The sequence below is a fragment of the Xenopus laevis genome, chromosome 7S, assembly GCF_017654675.1.
Source record: "Xenopus laevis strain J_2021 chromosome 7S, Xenopus_laevis_v10.1, whole genome shotgun sequence".
NCBI classification, from domain to species: domain Eukaryota; kingdom Metazoa; phylum Chordata; class Amphibia; order Anura; family Pipidae; genus Xenopus; species Xenopus laevis.
The window spans coordinates 105,634,088-105,657,680 of NC_054384.1; the positions used below are offsets into that span (position 1 = coordinate 105,634,088).

The 23,593-nt window shown below is 40.3% G+C and overlaps 2 protein-coding genes and 1 pseudogene across 2 annotated transcripts; all 3 read left to right on the forward strand.

Moving 5' to 3' along the window:
- Window positions 1-1,455: 1,455 nt before the first annotated feature.
- Window positions 1,456-5,774, forward strand: LOC121396172 (N-formyl peptide receptor 2-like). The gene is made up of 2 exons (XM_041570735.1): window positions 1,456-1,505; window positions 4,658-5,774. The coding sequence occupies exon 2, from the start codon at window positions 4,671-4,673 to the stop codon at window positions 5,724-5,726; it is 1,056 nt and encodes a 351-aa protein (XP_041426669.1). The 5' UTR covers window positions 1,456-1,505; window positions 4,658-4,670; the 3' UTR covers window positions 5,727-5,774.
- Window positions 5,775-10,304: 4,530 nt separating this feature from the next.
- On the forward strand, window positions 10,305-11,336 carry LOC121396059 (C3a anaphylatoxin chemotactic receptor-like). Its single transcript, XM_041570652.1, has one exon. It carries the CDS (start codon window positions 10,305-10,307, stop codon window positions 11,334-11,336), a length of 1,032 nt encoding a protein of 343 aa, XP_041426586.1.
- A 4,610-nt stretch (window positions 11,337-15,946) lies between these two features.
- Window positions 15,947-20,531, forward strand: LOC121396060 (annotated as a pseudogene).
- The last annotated feature ends 3,062 nt before the right edge of the window (window positions 20,532-23,593 follow it).

Here is a 23,593-nt window from a genome sequence, read left to right on the forward strand (position 1 = left end):
TTGCTATGGATCTGAAAACCTGATGCAGACTTTGTCCAAAAAGGTTTTTTCAGAGTCATAATATACAGTGTCTGAAGCAACTAGACTTGCTAAGTAATCTCAAATATCTGTAACTATCCAAATGATGGGATTCTTCCATTCACTGGTTTCTCAGTTACTCAGTAGGATCAGATGGTTTATCAATAATAGACACTTTAAACCTAAATTGTGTTACCCCCCAGAATTTCATTCTGTCAAAAGCAAATATTATTAATATTTTATGGCATGACTGGAATTGTAACCCTAAGTAACTAATGACTCTGAGATGTTTGCTATCAGTTAGGTGACTAGTATAGGTGTCCCACTTATGGGTTACATGACCACCAGACAGTTTATATACAATCTAGATATACACTCTAAGGGGTAAATTCACTAAAGGACGAAGCGCCTAACGATATTGTTAACTCGCTAGCGCATTTTCGTTAATTCGCCGATTCACTATGGACACTGGCGTAAATTCGCTAGTATTACTTCGCACCCTTATGCCTGGCGAATTTGCGCAATGTACGTAACTACGCATTTTTTTGAACGCTACCTTTTACGCTACACTCCTTCGCCACCTCAGACCAGGCGAAGTGCAATAGAGTAGATAGGGATTGCTTCAAAAAAAGTTTAAATTTTTTCTAAGTCCCAAAAAACGCTGGTGTTTTTCTATATTATGGGTGATAGGCTGAAAAAGATCGAAATTTTTTTTGGGGCTCCCCTCCTTCCCCCCTACATTTCCTAACTCATGGCAACTTAAATATACAGTGGGCACATGTGTAGGGCAAAATAAACATTTTATTTGATGTTTTGAAGGTTTCCCAGGCTTGTGTAGTGATTCTACGTATACTTCCATTGTAACTTCAATTTGGCGCCGTATGCAAATTAAGCATCGCTAGCGTAACTTCGCTTTGCCTGGCGAATAAATGCTAGTGCAACTTTGCAACCTTTCATTTCCCCTGAGCGCAACTTCGGATTTTAGTGAATTTGCGTAGCGCTGGTGAAAATTCACCTGGCGAAGTGCGGCGAAATGGACGCTGTCGCAACTCCGAATCTTAGTGAATTTGCCCCTAAGAGTGCATGCCTTTTTTAAATGCTATTGAAATAGTGGTTATCTAGATGTAGTTTAATCTAGTAGCTCCATGCCTAGCACTGTTGACCTGACGCACTGGAGTCTGACTCCAACCTGGACAACATCTGTAAGAAATTTGTACGTTTTTCCAGGTCTATATGGAATTGTATCCACACTTAAAAAACATAAAGGCAGATTTAAAGAGCTATAACTACTACTGACAGTTGATGATCTTTCTTTAAATTCTAATTTTTATTTTAAAATGGTATCGGGTTGTCTAATTCTGACTCAACCACAAAGCACAAGCCCAAATTTGTAAAGTTGTTAATATGTGTCATCACTTACATTTCTCTTTAGATTTTCTCCCATCCATCCTTCAGTCTCCCATTCACACAACAACCTGGCTGTTTGGGTAAGTAGGATGAGATTTTATAACAAAAGATCTCCATAAAAAAACTTTAAATATAAAATATTATCAACTTGACTGGGCATACAACATTCTGCATCCTACGACATGTTAAAGCAATATTGTGACCCGCTCTTGTTCAATTCCAGCAGTGGCATAACTAGACTAAGGGCCTAGGTACGGAAATTTAAAACTGGGCCCCTCTACCCCACCCCATGCATTGGGCTGGAATACAGCATTACTGGGTTGGGAGAGCAAGTAGTAGGGCGAGGATTAGCATTGAAGTCGCTCGGTCAGTTCTATGTCCTGTTCTTGGTGGCATTGCGCCATGTGCCTTCTACATAGATGCGCTGAATGGGGACAGCCATGTCACCGGCACTGCTTCAGCTGCGAAACAGTGGTTTGACCAATCAGGGTCAGAGAGGTTATACCGGCTTAAAGCCCAAGAAGTGAACAGCCAATCCCTACTATACCTGCTATAGTCCCACTATTTGCAAATTTTAGGTCCCAAATACGTATCACCGTTGGAGGTGAGACCTGGGAAGTGAAGGGTTATCAGGATGGATGTCTTGAATACATGCTGGGGTTCAAATGTGTGCTTGAACCACAAAGTGTTGAAAAACTTTGCCATAAAAGGTGTAGAAAGGGAACAGGAGGGGTTTTTGGTTTATGTAAATCTTGGGGAAAATAAATACCAATTCAACATTATTAGTGTAAAAGAATCCTGAACACAAATGAATGCATGAGGTTATCTCAGGGTTGCATGAGTAAGTAGTGTTAGAGAAGTGGTGGCAGTAAAAGGGGGCTATATTAACTAGCATTTTCCTGTAAATTAGGGGGTCCACTTGCTGGGCAAGGTGTTCTCATACAAAAAGAAAATACCAGAACAAAAGTTCTGCAATTTACAGATTGGTTCAAGTGATAGGTGGCAACAGTCCATGTGATAAGTGAGGGTATGAGCTGCAGCTATGGAATAGTATTTTGCAATTTGGGCACTAGGGAGGGATGCCCTGGAACTTCCAGCATGAAAATACAAGAAACACAGGGTATAATCAAGGCAGAATTCAGAACACAATTCACAGGTAATCACAGTTCACACATTAAACTCACATCCTGCATAGTTAATTAGAAATTAATCGATATGCAGGCTGCATGGTTGGACAGACACTAGAGCACCAACATCAAATCTAATTAGTCACAGAAGATATGGATGTGTCCTTTCAAGGGAGGAGGTATCTTTAGCACCAAGACTCCAGGGTAGCAATAAGATTTGCAGGATGACTGTGCCAGGATTTCAGATGTGGAGTGAAATTAAGGGATACCAAGACATTTGCAGGTTGAAAATACAAAAGTTGCAAGTGGGGAATTATATGTGCAAAGTGATGGAGCCATTACTTCATAAAGATGCAAATGGAATTTTTATGGTGTGGGTAGCAGGGCTGTTGCTGGGAAATGCAGTGTGCAAGGTGCAACTGATGAATGGGATTTGCACAGTGAATAAACCAGGGCTGCAGATTCACAGGGCGACAGTACCAAGGCTTCATCTGAAAATTTGGGCAAACATGAATTATCGGCCAGGTGAGCGTTATGGGGGTGGGGGGTTGCTAGGAGTACAGAAGAGAATATGATTTACAAGGTACCAGGACTACAATAGGACTGGGATTCTCAGGGCGCAGTTGGGAAATGCTATGGGCAGGGTGTAAATAGCAGAAGTGCAGTTGGATTCGCAGAGATGCAGCTGTGGAATGGGGATCTGGAAGGCAGGAGTAGCAAAACTCCACAGGCTAATATGACAAGACCGACCCCTAGCAGCACCGGCATACCCGGAGTTGTACATCTTGTCTGACTTTGCCTGTTAGGGCCACCATCTGGGGAGGGGGCTGAGAGGTCCCTGGTCCGGTGGGTTCTAGGTCTCAAATAGATACCTGTGCAGTGAAAAGAACATGCGAGTACCCTACCTCCCGCTCTCCTCTACGAAGTCTGCGGCTCACTGACAGAAAGGGGTCATACTGTCCAACACAGCCAGCACCCCCGGATTATGTGCACGCAGCGCATCAACGGAATGCTCTGATCCTCTTCCGGGCCTCCTGTTTCTGCAGACACAGACTGCAGCAGGCGGGGCTTCCTTTCCCTCGCCCGGCCACTTCCACTTCAAAGGCTGGGGGGTGGTGGTGCAAAGTGGATCTGACAGGGGAGGCAGCCCAGCCTGCCGAACCAGCACAGAAAAAAGGCAAAAAATAAAAAGATTGCAAAATAAAAACCCCCAAAAAAGTCAGTGGCTCAAGCAGGCCCCGAAGGGGAGTGGACCATGGTGCAACTGCACCCCCTGCTCCCCCGGTAGTTACGCCACTGATTCCCAAGACCCAATATCTTGGCATGGGTCATCAACATTGAAATCAAAGTGATACTTACACTGCAAAAAGATGAGCAAGTGCCATGCCCAGACCAGATGACGAGAATGGCACTTTGTTTTCCAAAGATGTATGTATTTAGTTAATATTTAGTTCAGTTAGAGCAGCCCGAAACACAGCTCCGACAGTTCCCTGAACACAGGAAATTATTACTCTTTATGGGAGCAGCCTGACTTTAGGTGCTCCATCAAGAGTTCAGAGAGTGACAGACATTTGTGAGACAGATTAAAATGTACAGAATAGAGTCTGTAATATTATTATATGGTATGATAAATCACACATTACAATTCAAATTCGAATTGGTGCTTTTAAATTCGAAATTGTGAGTTTTGACCAAATAAATGTTGAAAATTTCAATTTGATTTTACCATTTGAATCTTAATGTATGCATAAATGAAATCATTTCCTAAAAAAGGAACTGCAGAGATTTAAACCCATAACTATGGCTAACCTAGGCTTTTTCCTTACATTTATACCAACCTGCACATGGCCAAATCCTCTCCATGCCCCTAGATAACATTTTAAATCAGTTCCAGTTAATCTATTCATCGTCAGTAGCTCTTTCTCAAAGAGTCCAACTCCATGCATGTATGGAGAGCCTCTCTTTAATGTTTGATGACAGAGGGGGCCCTTGGCGGCAGTTGTCAGAATCCCTTTAATTCAAGATGAAGTGCCCATTATTGTGCAATAACATCTAAAACATTTTATGGCTCTACCTCATAATGAATGTATTTTTGCATTCTACAGGTTGTCACTGAAAATGGAGTCCATGCAGCGTCTTAACTTCACCAACTCTTCCCCTGCCAGTTACCCAGACAAGGAATATGAAAATAAAATTTTCCACTTAAAGAAAATATTGATCATAATGTGTTTCAGCATAACATTTGTTTTGGGAACGGTGGGCAATGGACTGGTCATATGGATCACTGGATTCCGAATGAAAAAGACAGTTAATGCCATTTGGTTTCTCAACCTTAGCATTGCCGACTTTTCTTTCTGTCTTTTTATTCCTCTCAACATATTGTATTTGGCACTGGATTACCATTGGCCCTTAGGACAGATATTGTGCAAAGTCACAGGTACTAGCCTTCACCTAAACATGGCCGTCAGTGTCTTTTTCTTAATGACCATCAGTGTGGATCGTTGCATCTCTGTTCTGTGCCCTGTATGGTCAAAAAATCATAGATCTGTAAAGTTAGCTAGGAACATCTCAATGATAATCTGGCTCTTGTGCTTGGCCCTCAACTCTCCTTATGTTGCTTTTTATGATATTGAGCACAAACCAAACAGTAATATTACTTATTGTATAGACACATATGCAGCCCGTAAAAACACAACTTTCTTTGATCACCAGACAAGGCATCATAGGCGTAAAGTTATGTATGTCACCAGATTTATATCAATGTTCCTGATCCCATTTCCCGTTATCCTTGTTTGCTATGGGCTCATTGCATTCTGGATTAGAAAAAGCAGCAACCGCCTTGGGTCCAGGCGAACATTTAAAATCATTGTTACAGTTGTCCTTTGTTTCTTTTGCTGCTCGTTTCTTTTTTATTTGTGGCCTCTCCTCAAATTTATGGGGTTTGACCTAAACCGGATCTTTGATGCTATAATGCATAATGCTGCACTTTGCTTGATTTATTTTAACTGTTGCCTCAATCCAATAATCTATGTTTTTGTTGGCCGAGAATTTAAAAGATCCCTAAGGAAGTCAATCCCATTTCTTCTAGAAAGCGCATTCAGAGAGAAAAGTGACCCTCTTCAAGCACATGACAACTCTGCTGTAGGAAATGAGCTGATGCCATGCCATGCTTGATGTGCTACAATGCAAGTTATACAAAAATGCTTCTGCTTCATCTGATTCCTGATAAATACACATGTAGTTTGGCTATCCTGGATCATTATGTCTTCATTCTTAAATGTTATTTGATTGATTAAAAGATTCTTAAATGTTATTTGATTGCTCATGTCAGCTTACATCCATTATGGTCTACATCAGGAATCCTCAACCCTTTTTACCCATGAGCCACATACAAATATAAAAAGAGTTGGGGAGCAACATAACCATGAATAAAGTCCCTGAGGATACCACATAAGGGCTGTTATTGGCTGTTTGTAGCAACATGTTGCTTGTGAACCACTGGTTTGTAATCACTGGTCTACATTAAGGGCTGTGATTGGCTGTTTGTAGCAACATGTTGCTTGTGAACCACTGGTTTGTAATCACTGGTCTACATTAAGGGGCAGATTTATGTAGGGTTAAATTGAAAATTCAAATTTTAGAATTTTTTTCATTGTCAAAACTCTCAAATTCAAATTGTGAATTATCCAAACTCGAGTTGTAATTCGTATTCAAATAAATTTTGAGAGCTATCACACTCTGGACCTTTAAAAGCTCGAATTCGACTATTCGAGTTCATGTATAAGTCAATGGCAGAGGTCCAGGAATCAATTTGGACATGCTAGTAGCCTTGCTGACATTCAAGTTTTTTTCAGAGAAAAAATTTGAATTGAGTTTAGTCTAATTTGATTCGAGTTTTCAAGTCGATAAAATGCATGCGAATTAAAGATATTCGATTTTTTCATTAAATAACCCCCCAATTAAATCTCAAGTATATTCAAATCGACCTTTAATAAATGTGCCTCTAACTGTTATTGCATGTCCCGTATACTCAAAGACAGGTTGCTTGCCTTAAACAGTTCTGATAGCTCTGTATTTAACTTGATGAATTCAATATATTTATCAATTCCAAATCATTTTAGGATGTTTAAGGAGAAGGAAAGTCGGTTTGCACTTGGGGGTGCTAAATGTTAGTGATTGTATTCAGGGCCGTGATTGTATTCAGGGCCGGAACTAGGGGTAGACAGAAGAGGTACGTGCCTTTGGCTCAAAGCGTGGGGGGCGCCAGGCACGTATCTCGTATGCAGCCCATCAATGTGAGGCATCAGTTGTGCACAGCAAGGCACGCTCGCAGTTGCACATGCGTACCCGCAGTAACCTGCATACTCCCGCGGTTGCACATGACCGCACACACGCCCACAGATGCGCACGTCCACCTGCGCGTCCTAGGTTGCACATAACTGCAGCAGGGGGCGTAGTGGGCGGCGCGTTGCCTGGGGCTCTGATTGTATTGACTTACCTGAAACCCTGGCCCGGTGCTCCTATCGGCAGAAAACTGCACCAGCGCAGGGTTTTTCTAGCTAGCTCCATGGAGATACCGTCTTCCGACTTCTTTCTTCAAATTTCCCGGTGCAAACGGATGTGCAGTAGAACGAAATAGCCGACTTTTTAGCCCCGGGTCGGTGCAGTTTTCTGCCAATAGGAGCACCGGCCCAGGGTTTCAGGTAAGTCAATACAATCACTTGGGGATGCCTAACATTTGGACTTTCCTTCTCCTTATACCCCCAGTAAATATCTTGTGTTATACAATATAGATGAACAACATAAGTTTATGTTGTGAGAGGAGAACATTATGAACAACATTTTTGTAGTGTATCAGCTTCTGCCCAAAACTGGGAAATGAATCATGTCTCTAAAGATGATTAAAGGACTGTTGGCTGAATTTGCTGGAATATACAGTGGATATGTATGCCTGCTTTCTGTTACTCCGATATATATTTGAAATTAATTGACTCAATGGATGTGTTACTCTTCCAACAAGTGTGTAAATGGAAAATGACATCATCTGATATAAAATAGTTAAAATTAAAGTGCACTTACAGTATCCACCTAAGGAGACGTAATAAAGGGTTTCTGCTATTTTGTATTGATTGTGCTCCTATAGAAACAATGTAGAATGTGACTTTAATTTCAGTTTCAGTTTTTGCCCGGTTAAAGAGCATGTAAAGTCTAAAATAGAATAAGGCTAGAAATGCTGTATTTTGTATACTAAATATAAACATGAACTTACTGCACCACAAGCCTAATCAAACAAATGATTTATGCTTTAAAAGTTGGCTACAGGGGGTCACCATCTTGTAACTTTGTTATACATCTTTGCAAGACTAAGACTGTGCACATGCTCAGTGTGATCTGGGCTGCTTAGGAATCATCATAAACAAAGCTGCATACACTGCATACAGTCAGGTTTCTTATAAAAACGATACACATTTTTTAATTAAATTATATTGGAGATTGGTTTCTTTTTCATTAAAGAAAGTAAAAATGGGATTTTATTTTGTTGCCTTTACATGCCCTTTAAATGCAAGAAATAACCAAAAACAACATGTACCTTAAATTAAACAAGTAAAAAAAATTATTTTGTTTATTGAGCTCTTGTTAAAGGGGTGGTTCACCCTAAAGTTAACTATAAGCATATTATAGAACGGCTTTTTCTAAGCAACTTTTGCATCAGCCTTTTTTTCATTATGCTGTGTAAAGCATTAGAGACAAATATCACCGGTGATGTTGCCCATAGCAACTAATTAGACGTTTTCTTTTATTTCTAACTTGACTGCTGATTGGTTGCTATAGGCAACATCACTGGTAATAGTTTTCTCCAATGTTTTAAACATATATGTAAATATTTGATCATAAACAGCTGCACTGTGTTCCAATGGGTATTGTAATGGAGTTTAAATATGCAAACTGCAAAATATGTTGGCGCTCTCTAAAAATACATGATAATAATAATAATAATGATGTACTTTTTCATTTTAATTGGTGTTAAATCGGTGTTTTTGAACCATAAACCATCCAAACTTTATTTAAATTGTTTATCATTAACAGCTGTATAATATCTCAAGAAACATTGCAATAATGAACTCTGAATATGATGCACTTCAAGAAAAAATTGCATTTCCACATTTTACCGTATATACTCGAGTATAAGCCGTCCCGAGTATAAGCCGAGGTACCTAATTTTACCTCCAAAAACTGGGAAAGCTTATTGACTCGAGTATAAGCCTAGGGTGAGAAATGCAGCAGCTTCTGGTAAGTTTCAATCAAAAAATTGAGGGTTTCTGCTCCCATTGGAGGTGCCGGCGACCATTCTTGGACACTGGTGAATATTCTTGGAGACTATTCTTGGACGCCGGCGACTATTCTTGGACGCCGGCGACTATTCTTAAGCGCATGCGACCGTTTTTGCGCTTGACCCGAGTATAAGCCGAAGTAGAGTTTTTCAGCATATTTTGGGGGCTGAAAAACTCGGCTTATACTCGAGTATATACGGTACTAATAAACCACAGGGAAACATCCACAGGCAATTACTTATGTGTAGTGATGTGCGAATTTGCGCCGTTCCGCTTTGCCGAAAAATTCGCGAAATTCGCGAAACGGCGTTCCCGTTTTTGGCGCCGGCAAATTTTCGCGGGCGTTTCGCGAATTTATTCGCTGGCGGCGAAACGCGCAAATTTGCCGCGAATAAATTCGCCCACCACTACTTATGTGTGCTGGTCCTGTGTTTGCATACATATTGAGTTGGGTGCTGTTCTCTCCCAGTACTACACCGCCGGGTGCCGTGACAGAATGTACCTTCAAATATTCTATGTTACTCTTTGTGGCTTACATATCCTTTCCACCTAACAGAATATCAAGAACACAAATGTTATAAACATATTGATGATAGAACTGATTCCTTCAGCATAAGAACATGTTATCTAAACTGGTAACACAACTCTGGCGCGGGAGGTAAATGTGCCCATAATTGAATGTCTTTTATAAACCCGCAAGAGATGAGAATATGTAGATACAATCTATGCTAAGAGATAATGATGTCCATGTGATGTTTTCATGTGTTACAAAAAGATAATCTTCTCTCAGAAACTGAGACTCAACTTCAGAGTTTGATTGGGATTAAGCGTCGAGAGACTTTGTATCAACCAGTGGCACCAGCAGGTCCGGTAAGATTTTATATGGCTGGAATAAGTATAAATATACAGAGAAACCAGAGCAATGTTCATGAAAAATAAGAAAGGAATCCACATATTTTCTTAGATAATATGGAGATCTAGCTAAACAGTTTGGTTTAAACTGTGACTTACAGTATCTCCAAAAATGTATATCGTGGCTCTCTGGCTGAACATCTTTTACATAGACAGAAATATATGTAGACTTTCACTGGGAACCACAATTTTTGCTCTAGATGGCTGGATCCAAAGCAGCCTCTGAAGGACTGAACCTCATAGATTAGTAACTGTTCACTACATTACACAGCGTTGCTCAATGCAGTCACAGGTCTCTGTAAGGCACAGCTAAAAGATAAATGCTGAGAGGTAATGTACAATAATAACAGGTGCAAAGGTTATCTAGGTTTAGTTATTCTTACCAACCAAGCAGATGTTTGCTGTCAAGTATCATAGGTTGCTAGAACTTGAACAAACTATGCACCTGATATCACTTCATGTCATGTTAATTGAAGTTTCCTATTTTTTTGCCAAAAGATTTATCACCATGTCCATAACTGCCGCACCTCTTTATAACATCTCAGAGGCAACTGAAGACTATTATGACTTTTACTGGAAACGGAAACAGATTACACTTCCACCAAATATATATGGAGCCATGCGAATTTTCTCCATCATCTGTCACAGCATTACCTGCATTGTTGGGATTATTGGAAATGGCTTTGTCATCTGGATTGCTGGCTTTAAGATGAGCTCAATAAGTGCCAAGTGGTACCTTAACCTGGCAATAACAGACTTTATATGCAGTGCCAGTACTGTTGTACGTATTGCACAGTGGATTCAGCGAGGTTATTTCTACCTGTGCTCTTATAGTTTTGCTCTGCTTGTTGCAAACATGCTCACCAGTGTCTATTTCTTAACTGCCATAAGTATTGATCGCTGTATAACAATAATGTGGCCTTTTTGGGCAAAAAGTCACAGGACAAAAAGATCAGCAACCACTGGTATTGTTTTTATTTGGATTGTATCTCTGCTCTTCTCTGTCTCAACTTTTTACTTTATATTTGGATTTCATGATTTGATGACGTGCGTTCCTAAAGAAGTGGGTTATTATAATGTCTACAATATTTCTGAGGAGCAGAAGTTTGAAGCTCTAAAGCATCCTGTTCCTCTTACTATATTTGTTGTTATGTTTTTGTTACCATTTACTATTATCCTCCTCTGTTATGGCTTCATCATGTGCAAAGTGGCCACTTTGAGAAGTGCCAACAAATCTCAACGGTCGCTGAAGATCATCTTTGCAATTGTCACCTGCTTCTTTGGCTGCTGGTTCCCATATAACCTATGGCAATTTTTCTCAATCAGAACAGACGAAGATGACATTGGTGCCGACTTGATAATAAGTTCAATTTCAGTCTGTTTGGTTTATACCAGCAGCTGCCTCAATCCCATCCTCTATGTCTTCCTGGGCAGAGACTTTAAGAGTAATTTGATAAAGTCCATACCAGCCATACTAAAAAATGTATTTAATGATCCTGAGGACAGGACAAACAGGGAACAGGTGCTACCGCTGAACTAAATTGTGAGCTGGCAATACGTTATCTAATTCTTTCAGGAGAAGGAAATGTATATTTCTTAGAAAGTGATGGGCGAATTTATTCACCAGGCGCAAATTCGCAGGGAATTCCCGCTATTCGTCGGCGAATAAATTCACAAAACTGCCATGAAAAAATACACCTGCGTCCATTTTTTTGAAAGCTTGCGCACTTTCGCTGTTTTGCTAATTTTTCGCCACAGATTTGCCGATCACTATTCTTAGATACTCTCCAAAGATAATATCTTTCCTGAGACCCTGGTCTTGTTCTCCTTTTCACTGAAATCTGAACAATCTTGGGGTAATTCAGTAGAAGTGACATGGAGCAATCTACTTACACTTCTATCTTTGCTGCAGCTCTGGGCAGGTCTCCATGTGTAGTAGAGAGACTTACTTTTAGCATTTACGATTGGCTTTTCACTGTGGCTTTGCACATGGAACAGAATACAGAGAAGACAACATTTACGGCTCCTACAGAAGTACTCCAGGCTTGTGCTGTTTTTAGCTACATTTTGTTTTTCATTATACCTTTTCTTCTCCTTTAATCCTACCAAACATGCCCAATTGTTATTGTTCTGGTGCTTCCCATTCATAAAATGACCAATTTGGATAATTAAGCTCTGATGCAATCACACCAATGCTGACTGACCAAAACATGTTTCAGGTCGGCTCAGTCAGCTCAAGGTCCCCTAGATACTTTATAGACAGTAAACAAAAAAAAATCAAACAAATGGCCAAAAGTGTAGATTATAAAAACATTTTAAAATGTATCCATTACAATGCTACTCACAAGTGTGAGTTAAAGAAGTTGTTTCAGGCAAATAGCCTTTTCCCCAGTGTGCAGGCAGCAAGCCATTAGATCAGGTACATTGCATGTAGATATTAATTAGCACACTTACCAGTTTTATTCTGAGTCCTGCTAATTAAGCCCATATTTCTCTTCCACTGTGCATCTGTATTTTCCAGATTCTGCAGTCGTTTATGTCTCCTCTGGCTCTGGGAATCACTGATGTTATCTACGAGCAGTGAAAGGGGAGGCTGTCATGTCCCTGCTCTATGGGTCCATCTGTGTGACAGTTCCCTAAAAGTTTCTGGTCATGTAAACCTTCTTCAGGGGGTAACCTCAAACAGGTAAAAGGCACGTTTAGATGCCTTAAGGTGAGCAAAGCCTAACACAGGTTCACTTGGAGAATTCCACAATTTTTGATGTATGCCTTAATTCATCATTTATTGATCTCTGTTTTTACTTTAAAGTATCTGATCTGGCTATTCCCACCATTGTCTCAAATTCTTCGCTATTCTAGTGGAATATCCTATGGTCACTTTCAATTTCAAAGCATTTTAACTTGATACATTTCCTTTTGCTTTTAATCATTTTGGCTGTTTGTGACATATGGCTTGTGTATGCCATATTCTGCCTGCCCTACTCTGCCTGTGTGTGCCATACTCTGCCTGCCCTACTCTGTCTGTGTGTGCCATAGTCTGCCTACCCTACTCTGCCTTCCCTACTCTGCTTGGGTGTGCCATACTCTGCCTGCCCTACTTTGCTGTGTGTGCCATACTCTGCCTGCCCTACTCTGTCTGTGTGTGCCATTCTCTGACTGTATGTGCCCTACTCTGCCTGTGTGTGCCATACTCTGCCGGTCCTACTCGGTCTGCCCTTCTCTGTTTGTGTGTGCCATACTCTGCCTGCCCTACTCTGTCTGTGTGTTCCATACTCTGCCTGCCCTACTCTGCCTGCCCTACTCTGTGTGTGCGTTCCATACTCTGCCTGAACTACTCTGTCTGTGTGTGCCATACTCTGCCTGCCCTACTCTGTGTGTGCGTTCCATACTCTGCCGGAACTACTCTGTCTGTGTGTGCCATACTCTGCCTGCCCTACTCTGTATGTGTGTACCATACTCTGCCTGTGTGTGCCATACTCTATGTGTGCCATACTCTGCCTGCCCTACCCTGTACAGTATATAATAACATAGCAATTTAATTTTGAAGAGCCACTACTTGAAAATCTCTGTCCTATAAAATTATCCCACCCAACAAAATACAGGAGCTAAGGAAAAGTGGCGACATTGAAAATACTACATGCATTCCTATTTTTTTTTATTGAAATCATTTATTGTGCTTTCATCTAAGTTGTTCTGTCTAAAGGGCCAATCTTATGTTTCAGTCCCAGGGCAAACAACTTCTCTGTCCCTATCGCTACCTCCAACACCTGCACTAAAGAGATTTATAAGAAACAGTTTGGAAACATGTGTACTATAATGTAGGATAGTATATGCTGTACCAATTGCATATCCACAAGCATCTACAGATGCAGATCAGTGTTTTGAAATGCAGAACCCATGTGACGCTCATGTGTGGTTTAAACTATTGATATCTAAGAAAAACATCAGAGACCAATTTCAGCCAAAGTAAATAAATAAAGTTCTGTATCACGCTTGTTAATTATATAACGCATTGTGTTTTTCTGTTGGACACGTAAGGAAGAAGCTCATAAAGAGAGGAGCAGAGCTCAAAGGCTGAATTGGTAAGGACAACCTGGGGCAGTATAAACTGGTGAGACTGAAAGCAGGGCTATTACATTAAGGAGATCTTTTAGGTGAAGTACAAAGGTTCTTGATTGGTCTTTGGACTGAAAGGAAAACTAGGGTTACGAGTAATGTTCTACCTTATGCCTGATGGATACAGTATCTCAACCTCAACTAATATTTAAAACACCAGTCGCTCTACTCCTACTTGGGTTAGCTAACTGTAGAGGAATGTGTATTCACGCCACCAGCGAATAAATTCGCGAAACGCCCGCGAAAATTCACCCGAAAATTCGCGCAAATTCGGCCATCACTACTAGTGATGAGAACTCGAGTCTTTTTATATCCCAGCTATTATTTATTTGATACATTGATATATTCCTAGGATTGTGGTATACTTGTTCCAGTTTATTCCCTCATTTTAGCCTACCTCCTTATTACCTTAATGTCTTCCTGGTTAGATTTCTCCTCGATTTGTACAGCTGAGAAACGACTGTCCTTGCCTTGCACTGAGGGATTCCAATACTGTGGAAATGTAATAAATGGCACAAAATTGCCACCAGTTCTAGTAAAATGAGCAAAAAATTATCAGATTTATGCTTTTAAACATGTCACCATCAAATACCAACCGTTTAATCGTTATACAGGAGTAGACCTAGTTCAAACTTTCCAAATTGTTCGTAAAGTTTTTCTTATTGTTTCAGAGTCATGGTATACATTATCTGAAGCAACTGGACTTGCTGAGTAACCTCAAAAATGTTATGCTCTCCATCCAATGGGATTCTTCAGTTCACTGGTTTCTCAGTTACTCAGTAAGTCCAGTTGCTTTATCAGTAATAGACAAGTTGAATTATGTATAGAGTTTTACTCTATCAAAAGAGAACATTATTAATAATTTATGGGATGACTGGGATTGTAACCCTTAGCAACTAATCAGATGTTTGCTTTCAGTTAGGTGACTAGTACAGACGACCCACTTATGGGTAACATGACCCTCAAACAGTCTATGTGCATATCCAGATATACTTTATAAACGTGTGCGGCTTGTAATTTACTATTGAAACTATGCATTTCTCAATATTGCTTAAACTACTGCTGAGTAGCATGGTAGCACCATACTTAGTAGTGATGGTGGAATTTGCGCGTTTCGCTTCGTGACAAAATTTGCGAATTTCCCGTGAAATTCGCGAAACATCGAAAAATTAGCAAAACGGCGCCGGCGTCTTGTTTTTTGACGCCGGAGTCCATTTTTTTTACGCCGATGCCCATTTTTGACGGCGACGTCCGTTTTTTACGCCGGCGTCCGTTTTTTTTTTTTTATGCTGGCGAAAATTTTTTTTTACTCCTGCGAATTTTCGCGCCTGTTTGAGGAATTTATTCGCCGGCGGCGAATCGCTCAAATTCGCCGCAAATTCGCGCCTGGCGAATGAATTCACCCACCACTAATACTTAGCCCTATTTACTTGTCACACTGGGGTCCCAAGTGTGGACTTCCTTCCACATTGAAAAAACGCATAAAGGCAGGTTCAAAGAAAGATAACTATTACTTACATTTGACTACAGTTTAAAACCTGTGCAATAATCACTGTGCAATAGATAACATGGAACGGTGAGTAGGAAACTATCTTCATCTTTATATTGGGGCAGGTAGTATGTGGTGTAAAAAATGGCCGAATAATTTGCTACACATCGGCAGGCATCACTAAGTGAAAAATGGTGTAAAAACATTTACATTTTTAAATGCATTTTATTTGAGCAACTTCCACCCAAACTTACTTACAAAGGTCTGAATAAGTGTAAAATGATGGCAGCAAATCTGGCGTTCGTATGGCGTACAATAAAGCATACTCTGATAAATTCGCCATTTATTTTACACAGCCTTTAACACCATTTTCCAGCAAAATTTGTTTTACACAGCAAAATAAATAGGTCCCTTAAATCTGGGAGGGAGTAATTACAAAGCTTTCACAACCCCTTTAATTGGCTTCTAATGAAACTGAACATAGTGAATGTGACAGATTGTAGAGACTGAGGCAAATGAAGAACAAACCCTATAGCACTGCAAAAATGTGTTATTCGCTAAGCATAAAAGAAGGTAAGTACATTCTATTCTATTTATCTCAATTTCTTGAGCTTTTGCCTAATGTTTTTCTATTTGGACCACAGGAGGCATTGCAATATATTTTACATATATTTCATTCTATACCTACTGGTTCCTCTGTTTACTTGTGTAGCACTGAGGTATCAGTATTGTGTGTCTAGAATATACCTGTAGCATTTCAAGCCTGTTTGCATTGCTATCAGCAACGACAGACTGCGGTTACATGTGTTTATGGCCAGTTGACTTATGCATTGTAGAGAAACTCTCAAGTTTGCACATTTCAGCTTTGAAACATTCACTGAAAACATTTGTATATCAAATGAAAAAAAAAACAACTGATCTTTCTTTAAATTCTAATTATTATTTAAAAATTAAATAAATAAAATGATATCTTGCTTATTCTGATGCAACCCCAAAGCACATGCCTTAATTTGTGAGGTTATTGATACTGTTATCGCTTATTCTTTTCTTTGGATGCTCTGCTTCACATCCATAAAAAACGAGACGCCGCCGCAGTTTCGCAAATTTTGCGGGAAATTCGCAAATTTTTCGGGTAAAGCGAAACTGTGCAAATTTGCCTATCACTACTCATTAGATTTTGGGTGATAGGAGAAAAAAATTGGAGAGAGGTGCCTAGGGATTTACACAGGGACTTGCTGAAGTCAGTTTCCTTCCTTTACAGTTCACAGCAGCTGCAACTGTAACAGCATACTCAAGGGAGTTTGTTTGGCATTGTCTATATTTAGTAGCTCTGACGTTGACTTAATTTATTCAATATATTTATGAATGTTATTTCATTTCAGAATGTGGATACCCCCAGCAAGGATCTTGTGTAATATATGGATATAATAGATAGAATATTGATTATATTAGAACAGATGGTACAGGACAGGACAGTTGTAGTTGGCCCGAAAAATAACCAGGGCACTCAAGTATATAAGGGAGGTTATTGAACAGAAAGAGAAACTGCTAGACTGACTGGAGGTTACAACATCTCCTGAGATTAGAGTGCCCCAGATAAGTTAATGAATAACCGTGTGCTTGCAAATGAGGTAATAAAAAGCTACATGGGGGTTCTGTCATTTTTGTAGGGCATTTGTTTTTCTCCCAAGAAAGTAATTCACTACCGCAGTTGGGTTCATCAAACATAAATAGAATTGTAGCACAAATTGACACCATTAAAGATACTTGTGTCCAAAGATATTCCTTACATTTCTGTATAGTTGGCTAAAATAACAAAAATTACTGAACAATGCTAAATAAGATATAATTGTCTATAATGGAGGGTATCACTACTTAAATTACCATAATGTGAATCGAAAAAACAATAGGACTTCATCCCCAGAAAGCCAGATAATAAGATACTTAATCGGTGATATTGAGTATAGTTAAAATGCCGATGTTTATTAGTCAACCGTGCCAAAACTTACATATTAAAAACACATTAAAAACCCTAAGGGGTAGATTCACTAAAGGATGAAGTGGCTAATGCTAGCGACAATTCACCAGCATTGCAACCCGCAGGGACATCGCCAACTCACTAACAGGTGCCAATTCGCTAGTGAAAGATGCGTCATTAGAGTTCGTTCGCACTCTATCGCCAGAGTTGACTTCACCTCCTCAGACCAGGCGAAGTGCTAAAAAGAAGCCACATCTTCCTCAATCTTCTGTCACTTACATCATATCCTGTGTGCTGAAAATGCATTAAAGTTTAAAAAACGCTGGCGACTTTTCCTTTTTTGAAGCGGGATTGGCTGCAAAAGTCCTAACAAACTTTTTTGGGGAACCATTTTTCTCCAGATATTTCAAAACATACGGAACATTCATTTTACAGTGGGCTCATGTGTAGGGCATTATATTAACTCTCTTGTTTTTATTAAAGGGATCCTGTCATCGGAAAACATGTTTTTTTCAAAACGCATCAGTTAATAGTGCTACTCCAGCAGAATTCTGCACTGAAATCCATTTCTCAAAACAGCAAACAGATTTTTTTATATTCAATTTTGAAATCTGACATGGGGCTTGACATTTTGTCAATTTCCCAGCTGCCCCTGGTCATGTGACTTGTGCCTGCACTTTAGGAGAGAAATGCTTTCTGGCAGGCTGCTGTTTTTCCTTCTCAATGTAACTGAATGTGTCTCAGTGGGACCTGGATTTTACTATTGAGTGTTGTTCTTAGATCTACCAGGCAGCTGTTATCTTGTGTTAGGGAGCTGCTATCTAGTTACCTTCCCATTGTTCTGTTGTTTGACTGCTGGGGGGGAGGGGAAGGGAGGGGGGGTGATATCACTCCAACTTGCAGTACAGATGTAAAGAGTGATTGAAGTTTATCAGAGTACAAGTCACATGACTGGGGGCAGCTGGGAAATTGACAATATGTCTAGCCCCATGTCAGATTTCAAAATTGAATATAAAAAAATCTGTTTGCTCTTTTGAGAAATGGATTTCAGTGCAGAATTCTGCTGGAGCAGCACTATTAACTGATTCATTTTGAAAAAATGTTTCCCATGACAGTATCCCTTTAAGTTTCCTTGGACATTTGTAATAAAAAGTGGTAACTTCACGCATTTGCACCAACATTTATAATAAAGACGTCAATACAATTTTAAATTACCCGTCCTATGCAAATTGACCTAAGCGGAAGATCTTTAGCAAATTTTTACTAGGCACAAACGAACGCTAGGTATCTTCGCTAAGAAATGCTCGCACTGCCTAAGGGGCGCCCAGGACGAAACTCCACATACAGTATTAGTGAATTGGCGTAGTCATATCACTCTTCCTAAACATGCAGGTCAGTATCTTTTTGTTAATGGCCATCAGTGTGGATCATTGTATATCTGTTCTGTGCCCTGTATGGTCAAAAAATCATAGATCTGTAAAGTTAGCTAGGAACATCTCAATGATAATCTGGCTCTTGGGATTGGCCCTCAGCTCTCCTTATTTTGCTTTTTTTGATACTGAACACAACCCAGACAGTAATACTACTGATTGTACACTCATGTATGCAACCTCGGATAACACAACATGGCTTGCAAGGGACCCGCATTGCTAAGTAAAAATGTATATAAGTATAAGGGAAGTGTTACTGACATAACCAAATGGGTCAGTGCACATTCCCTGGGCCCCTGTCTAAGTAATTCAGTAGTAGTGATGGGCGAATCTGCGCCGTTTGCGAAATTCGCGAAACGGTGAAAAATTCGCAAAACGCCACCGGCGTCTCATTTTTGACGCCGGTGCCCGATTTTGACGCCGGCGCCTGTTTTTTTGACGCCGGCGCCCGTTTTTGATGCCGGCATCCGCTTTGGTGAATTTTTTTTTTACGCCGGTGAATTTTTTTGGGCGAATTTTCGCGGGCGTTTCGCGCCTGGTGAATAAATTCGCCCATCACTATTCAGTAGATATGCAAATGCATGTGTTAACAAAGACAGGGGTTTTTAGTTACAAAGTTATGTTTGTCACCAGATTTATGTCAGTGTTCCTGATCCCATTTTTCTTCATCCTTGTTTACTATGGGCTCAATACATTCTGGATTAGAAAGAGCAGCAAACACCTTGGGTCCAGTCGAACTTTCAAGATTATAATTACAGTTGTCCTGTGTTTCTTTTGCTGCACATTTCTTTTTCATTTGGTTCATCTCCTTAGCTTTATGGAGGTTGAAATGAACTGGCTTTTTGGTGATATAATGCAGACTGTTGCAGTATGTTTGGCTTTTGTTGTTTGAATCCAGTGATCTATGTCTTTGTTGGCCAGGACTTTAAAAGATCTCTAAGGAAGTCAACCCCATTTCTTCTAGAAAGAGCATTCAGAGAGAAAGATGATAGACTTGAAGCACATGACAACTCTGCTGTAGGAAATGAGCTGATGCCATGCCATGCATGATGTGCTACAATGTCAGTTATACAAAAGTGCTTCTGCTTCATCTGATTCCTGATAAATACATGTGTAGCTTGTCTATTCTGGATCATTATATCTTCAGGAGAAGGAAAGTCTCTAAACTACGTTGTGTAGAAATCTCAGCCTTAATATAGTGTGTAACATATTCCCCATCTTTATTTGCCTATGAAATAGCGAAATCATGTTCTGTTACAGGACATGTCCAATGCTGCTCCCCTTTCTCCCCTAACAAAGATTTCCCTGAGCAAAAGCATGTGCATCGCAGAGCTGATAGTCTTGACCCTGTTAGCCCCGCCACCTAATCACATTCTCCAATCAGATGGTACCCCTCTGGGATTCTAGGACAACACTATACATAGTCCTGCACAGTAGGGTCGGACTAACAGGCCCAGACCCGCTCCCCCTAAAGTGTGACACATGCATGTGCGCAGAAGGGGTGGGGTCCACAGTTTGGAAGTTGAGAGGGGGCCCTCCACACTGTTCAAACATGTGAGTAATTACATTTTGCCAAGCAGTGTAGATTGATGACCCATTGGGGTCATGCATACGCAATTCACAGAAGCCACACAGGGAAGTGGCAATAGCAATTTCCAGCTTCAGACTGGGGGGCCCACGGCCCACTGAGTCTGTAGCCTTGGGAGCCCCCCACACCATCCCCCAGCTGCAAACCCCCTCTGGGACCCCTTTCAGCTCCCCCCTGCATGTGTGCAGTCTCCTGCACGTCAGAAGAGAACTGGCATCAGGGAGGGAGGTAAGCAGCAGTACAGGGAGTGGGTCTGGCCAGTGGGTTTTTTCCCGGTCTCCCCTCTGCCCAGTCCGACCCTGGCAGTTGAGCACAGCTTCTTGTATAGCTTTGAAAGCATTTATATAAAATGAAATTTCCCAATAAGTTATGCTATGTATAGTAAATACTTACTTTGTTGTGTAGATATTGGAGTATGGTTTTAATGTGTCAGTAATTGATAGCTTTAATGGCTTTAATGAATGTTAGTTTATAAGGCACTGAACAATTGTAGACTCCATCTCTGATGAAGTGCCAGAACGAGGCATGAAATGCGTCAGGTGACTGCACATTTTATAAGTTTAGGAGATAATTCTCACAAATGATACATTTTAATTGTTTTTAATATAAGCCTGGAAATAAAGTTTTTTTTAAATTTTAACCCGTGACTCTAGGAGGCTCCTCGTCCATTCTTGTTTTGTTGAACAAAAATAGCATTTGCAGTTTTAAAGCGGTGACCACAATCTACTGTAGAGTGATAAGATGCGTAACTAAAGTAAGAAAGCGCAAACATATGAAAAAATCTGGCGGTTCAGGAGGCACCAATGCCATAAAGTAATAAGTGCTTTTATAAATTCAAACCTTTCTTTCTCCTTTAAATGTCATTAGAGAGACAATCCTCATGTCGGCTTCACTTCCTTAATGGTCAACTTTAACTGCAATTGCATGTCCAGTATACTCAAAGGCAGTTTGCCTGCCTCAAATCATTTTAGTAGCTCTGTAGTTTACTTGATTAATTTAATATACAGTATGTACCAATGCTAATCAATTTTAAGATGTGGATACCCCCAATAAATACATAATTATTAGTGATTGGTGAATTCGTCCTGTTTCACTTATTTGAAAATTCGCTAAACAAATGTGCGACTATTTTTTTCACACATTGGTCCATTTGAGTCTTTTATTTTGTGACGAAACCTGGCAAAAATTTTTGCTCATCGCTAATAATTACAGATAAATATTGATATGTTACAAACAAGGTCACTGTCTAGATATTGTTTCTGTTATAGTTGATCTGAAAGATGGGGCCAGGGCACTAAAGCATACTGTGGTAGAGACACTGCCAGGCTTGAGATAACAAGCCCCCTGAGGACAGAATGTACCCATTCAGTGTACGTTAACAGCAAGGGGAGAAAGTAACTGTATGAAAAATATTGTGCTCATATGGAAAGGATATAGAATGTGACTTTCATTTCATTTTCTGTTTTTGCCCTGTTAAGGATAAGAAATAACCAAAACCATTAATTTACATTTAATAAAACAATAGGAAAACAGTTTGTTTTATACTCATATACTGACCTTGTTGTTCCTGCCATTTGAAGGAACAGTAAAACCAAATAATGTATTGGATATTTCTGTATTGGAGAAGTTCACTTCCAGTATTCACCAAAGTACAAGTACAAGACCTAGAGGGTTTCTCAGTGGACGGATGATTTGTATTGATTGTGCTCAGAAGCAAAGGACTTGCCCTGTCAAGTATGAGACAACCATACATTTAGGGGCTGATTTATCAAGGGTCGAATTTCGAGGGGTTAAATCCCTCGAAATTCGACTGGGGAATAGAATTGAATAGGCAATTCGGGCGAATTTACGCGCTGGCGAATAGTCGAATTGGCGAATATTCGCCAGGCGAATAGGCGCTCGATCGAATATTCGCTCGAAGGATTTTCGTTCGATCGAATGCCTTTTTATTCAAACAAAAACTTGGAAAACAAGCCTATGGGACTTTCCCATAGGCTTTTAAAGCAATTCGGTAGGTTTTAGGTGGCGAAGTAGGCAGTCGAAGTATTTTTAAAAGAGACAGTACTTAGACTATCGAATGGGCGAATAGTCGCAGCATTTTTGCGCTCGATCTATTCGAATCATTCTACTCAGGCGAATTTACGCCAATTCGATAGTCGAGGAGCACAAAAAAAACACTCGAAATTCGAAGTTTTATACTTCGAATCCTTCACTCGAAGTTAGTGAATCGGCCCCTTACTGTAAATAAAACAAAAGGAAAAAAAAGTTATTATTTTAAATATTATTATTTTAAATATTTTATTTATTGAACACTTGTTGAAAAAGAGGGTTATACCTACTGTAATGTTTGGTATCCCAAAACCCAGAGTAAACTCCAAGGTACTGGTCACGCTCACCCTTCTGCCTATAGCAGCCGCCTTTGGTTTTGGACACGAGAGGACCAAGAGGAAAACGAGGGAACCGTAAAGTATAACTGGAACGGGGAACAAGGAGCGTGGTCATGGGACAGGCTGGGTCAAAACCAAGAAGACTGTATAGTACCAATACAGGAAGCAGAAGTGTAGTCAAGAATATGTCCAAAGGGTATAGTTGCTGGTTGGGCGGTGTTCAAAATCCTTAGCCGGCTTTTACTTGTATCCCTTCAAGTCCAAATCCAAATTTATAAAATGAAAGCCAGCACCAAAGGCACAGGGAACAGACAAAACAGATATATAGGGTAATATTGTTTAACAATATTGTCACCTTCTGTGTTCCGCAGAAATGATTAACTCCACCTTTAATGTTACCCTTATTTAACATTCACCACCACCAAGGGCAGGGCCGGAACTAGGGGTAGGCAGAGTAGGCACGTGCCTAGGGCGCAAAGCTGAGGGGGCACCAGGCACGTATCTGCTCTGTCTCCTACTCCATGTCCATTCCCGTCTCTCCTAGATTGGCGCTGGCGTAAATTCGCTTCTGCGCATGAGCGCACACATTTTGCGCATGCGCACTGGAGCGCACTTTCACGCATGCGCAGGGCGCCTGGCCAGGTTGGCCCGGCTCTGACCAAGGGGTTAAGAAACTTTCCTTTAAAGAGCTTGTTTAGATGGCTACTCACAAATACATATTGTCAACATTGTGAAACAATGGTTTCCATATTGAGGCCACTTATTCATTACATTACATATGTAGGATTCAATTTATATTACAATAGCAA

What these genes read in the sequence shown, in the direction of transcription:
- LOC121396172 (XM_041570735.1), top strand. Translation starts at nt 4,671, where the DNA reads ATGGAGTCCATGCAGCGTCTTAACTTCACCAACTCTTCCCCTGCCAGT.
- LOC121396059 (XM_041570652.1), top strand. Translation starts at nt 10,305, where the DNA reads ATGTCCATAACTGCCGCACCTCTTTATAACATCTCAGAGGCAACTGAA.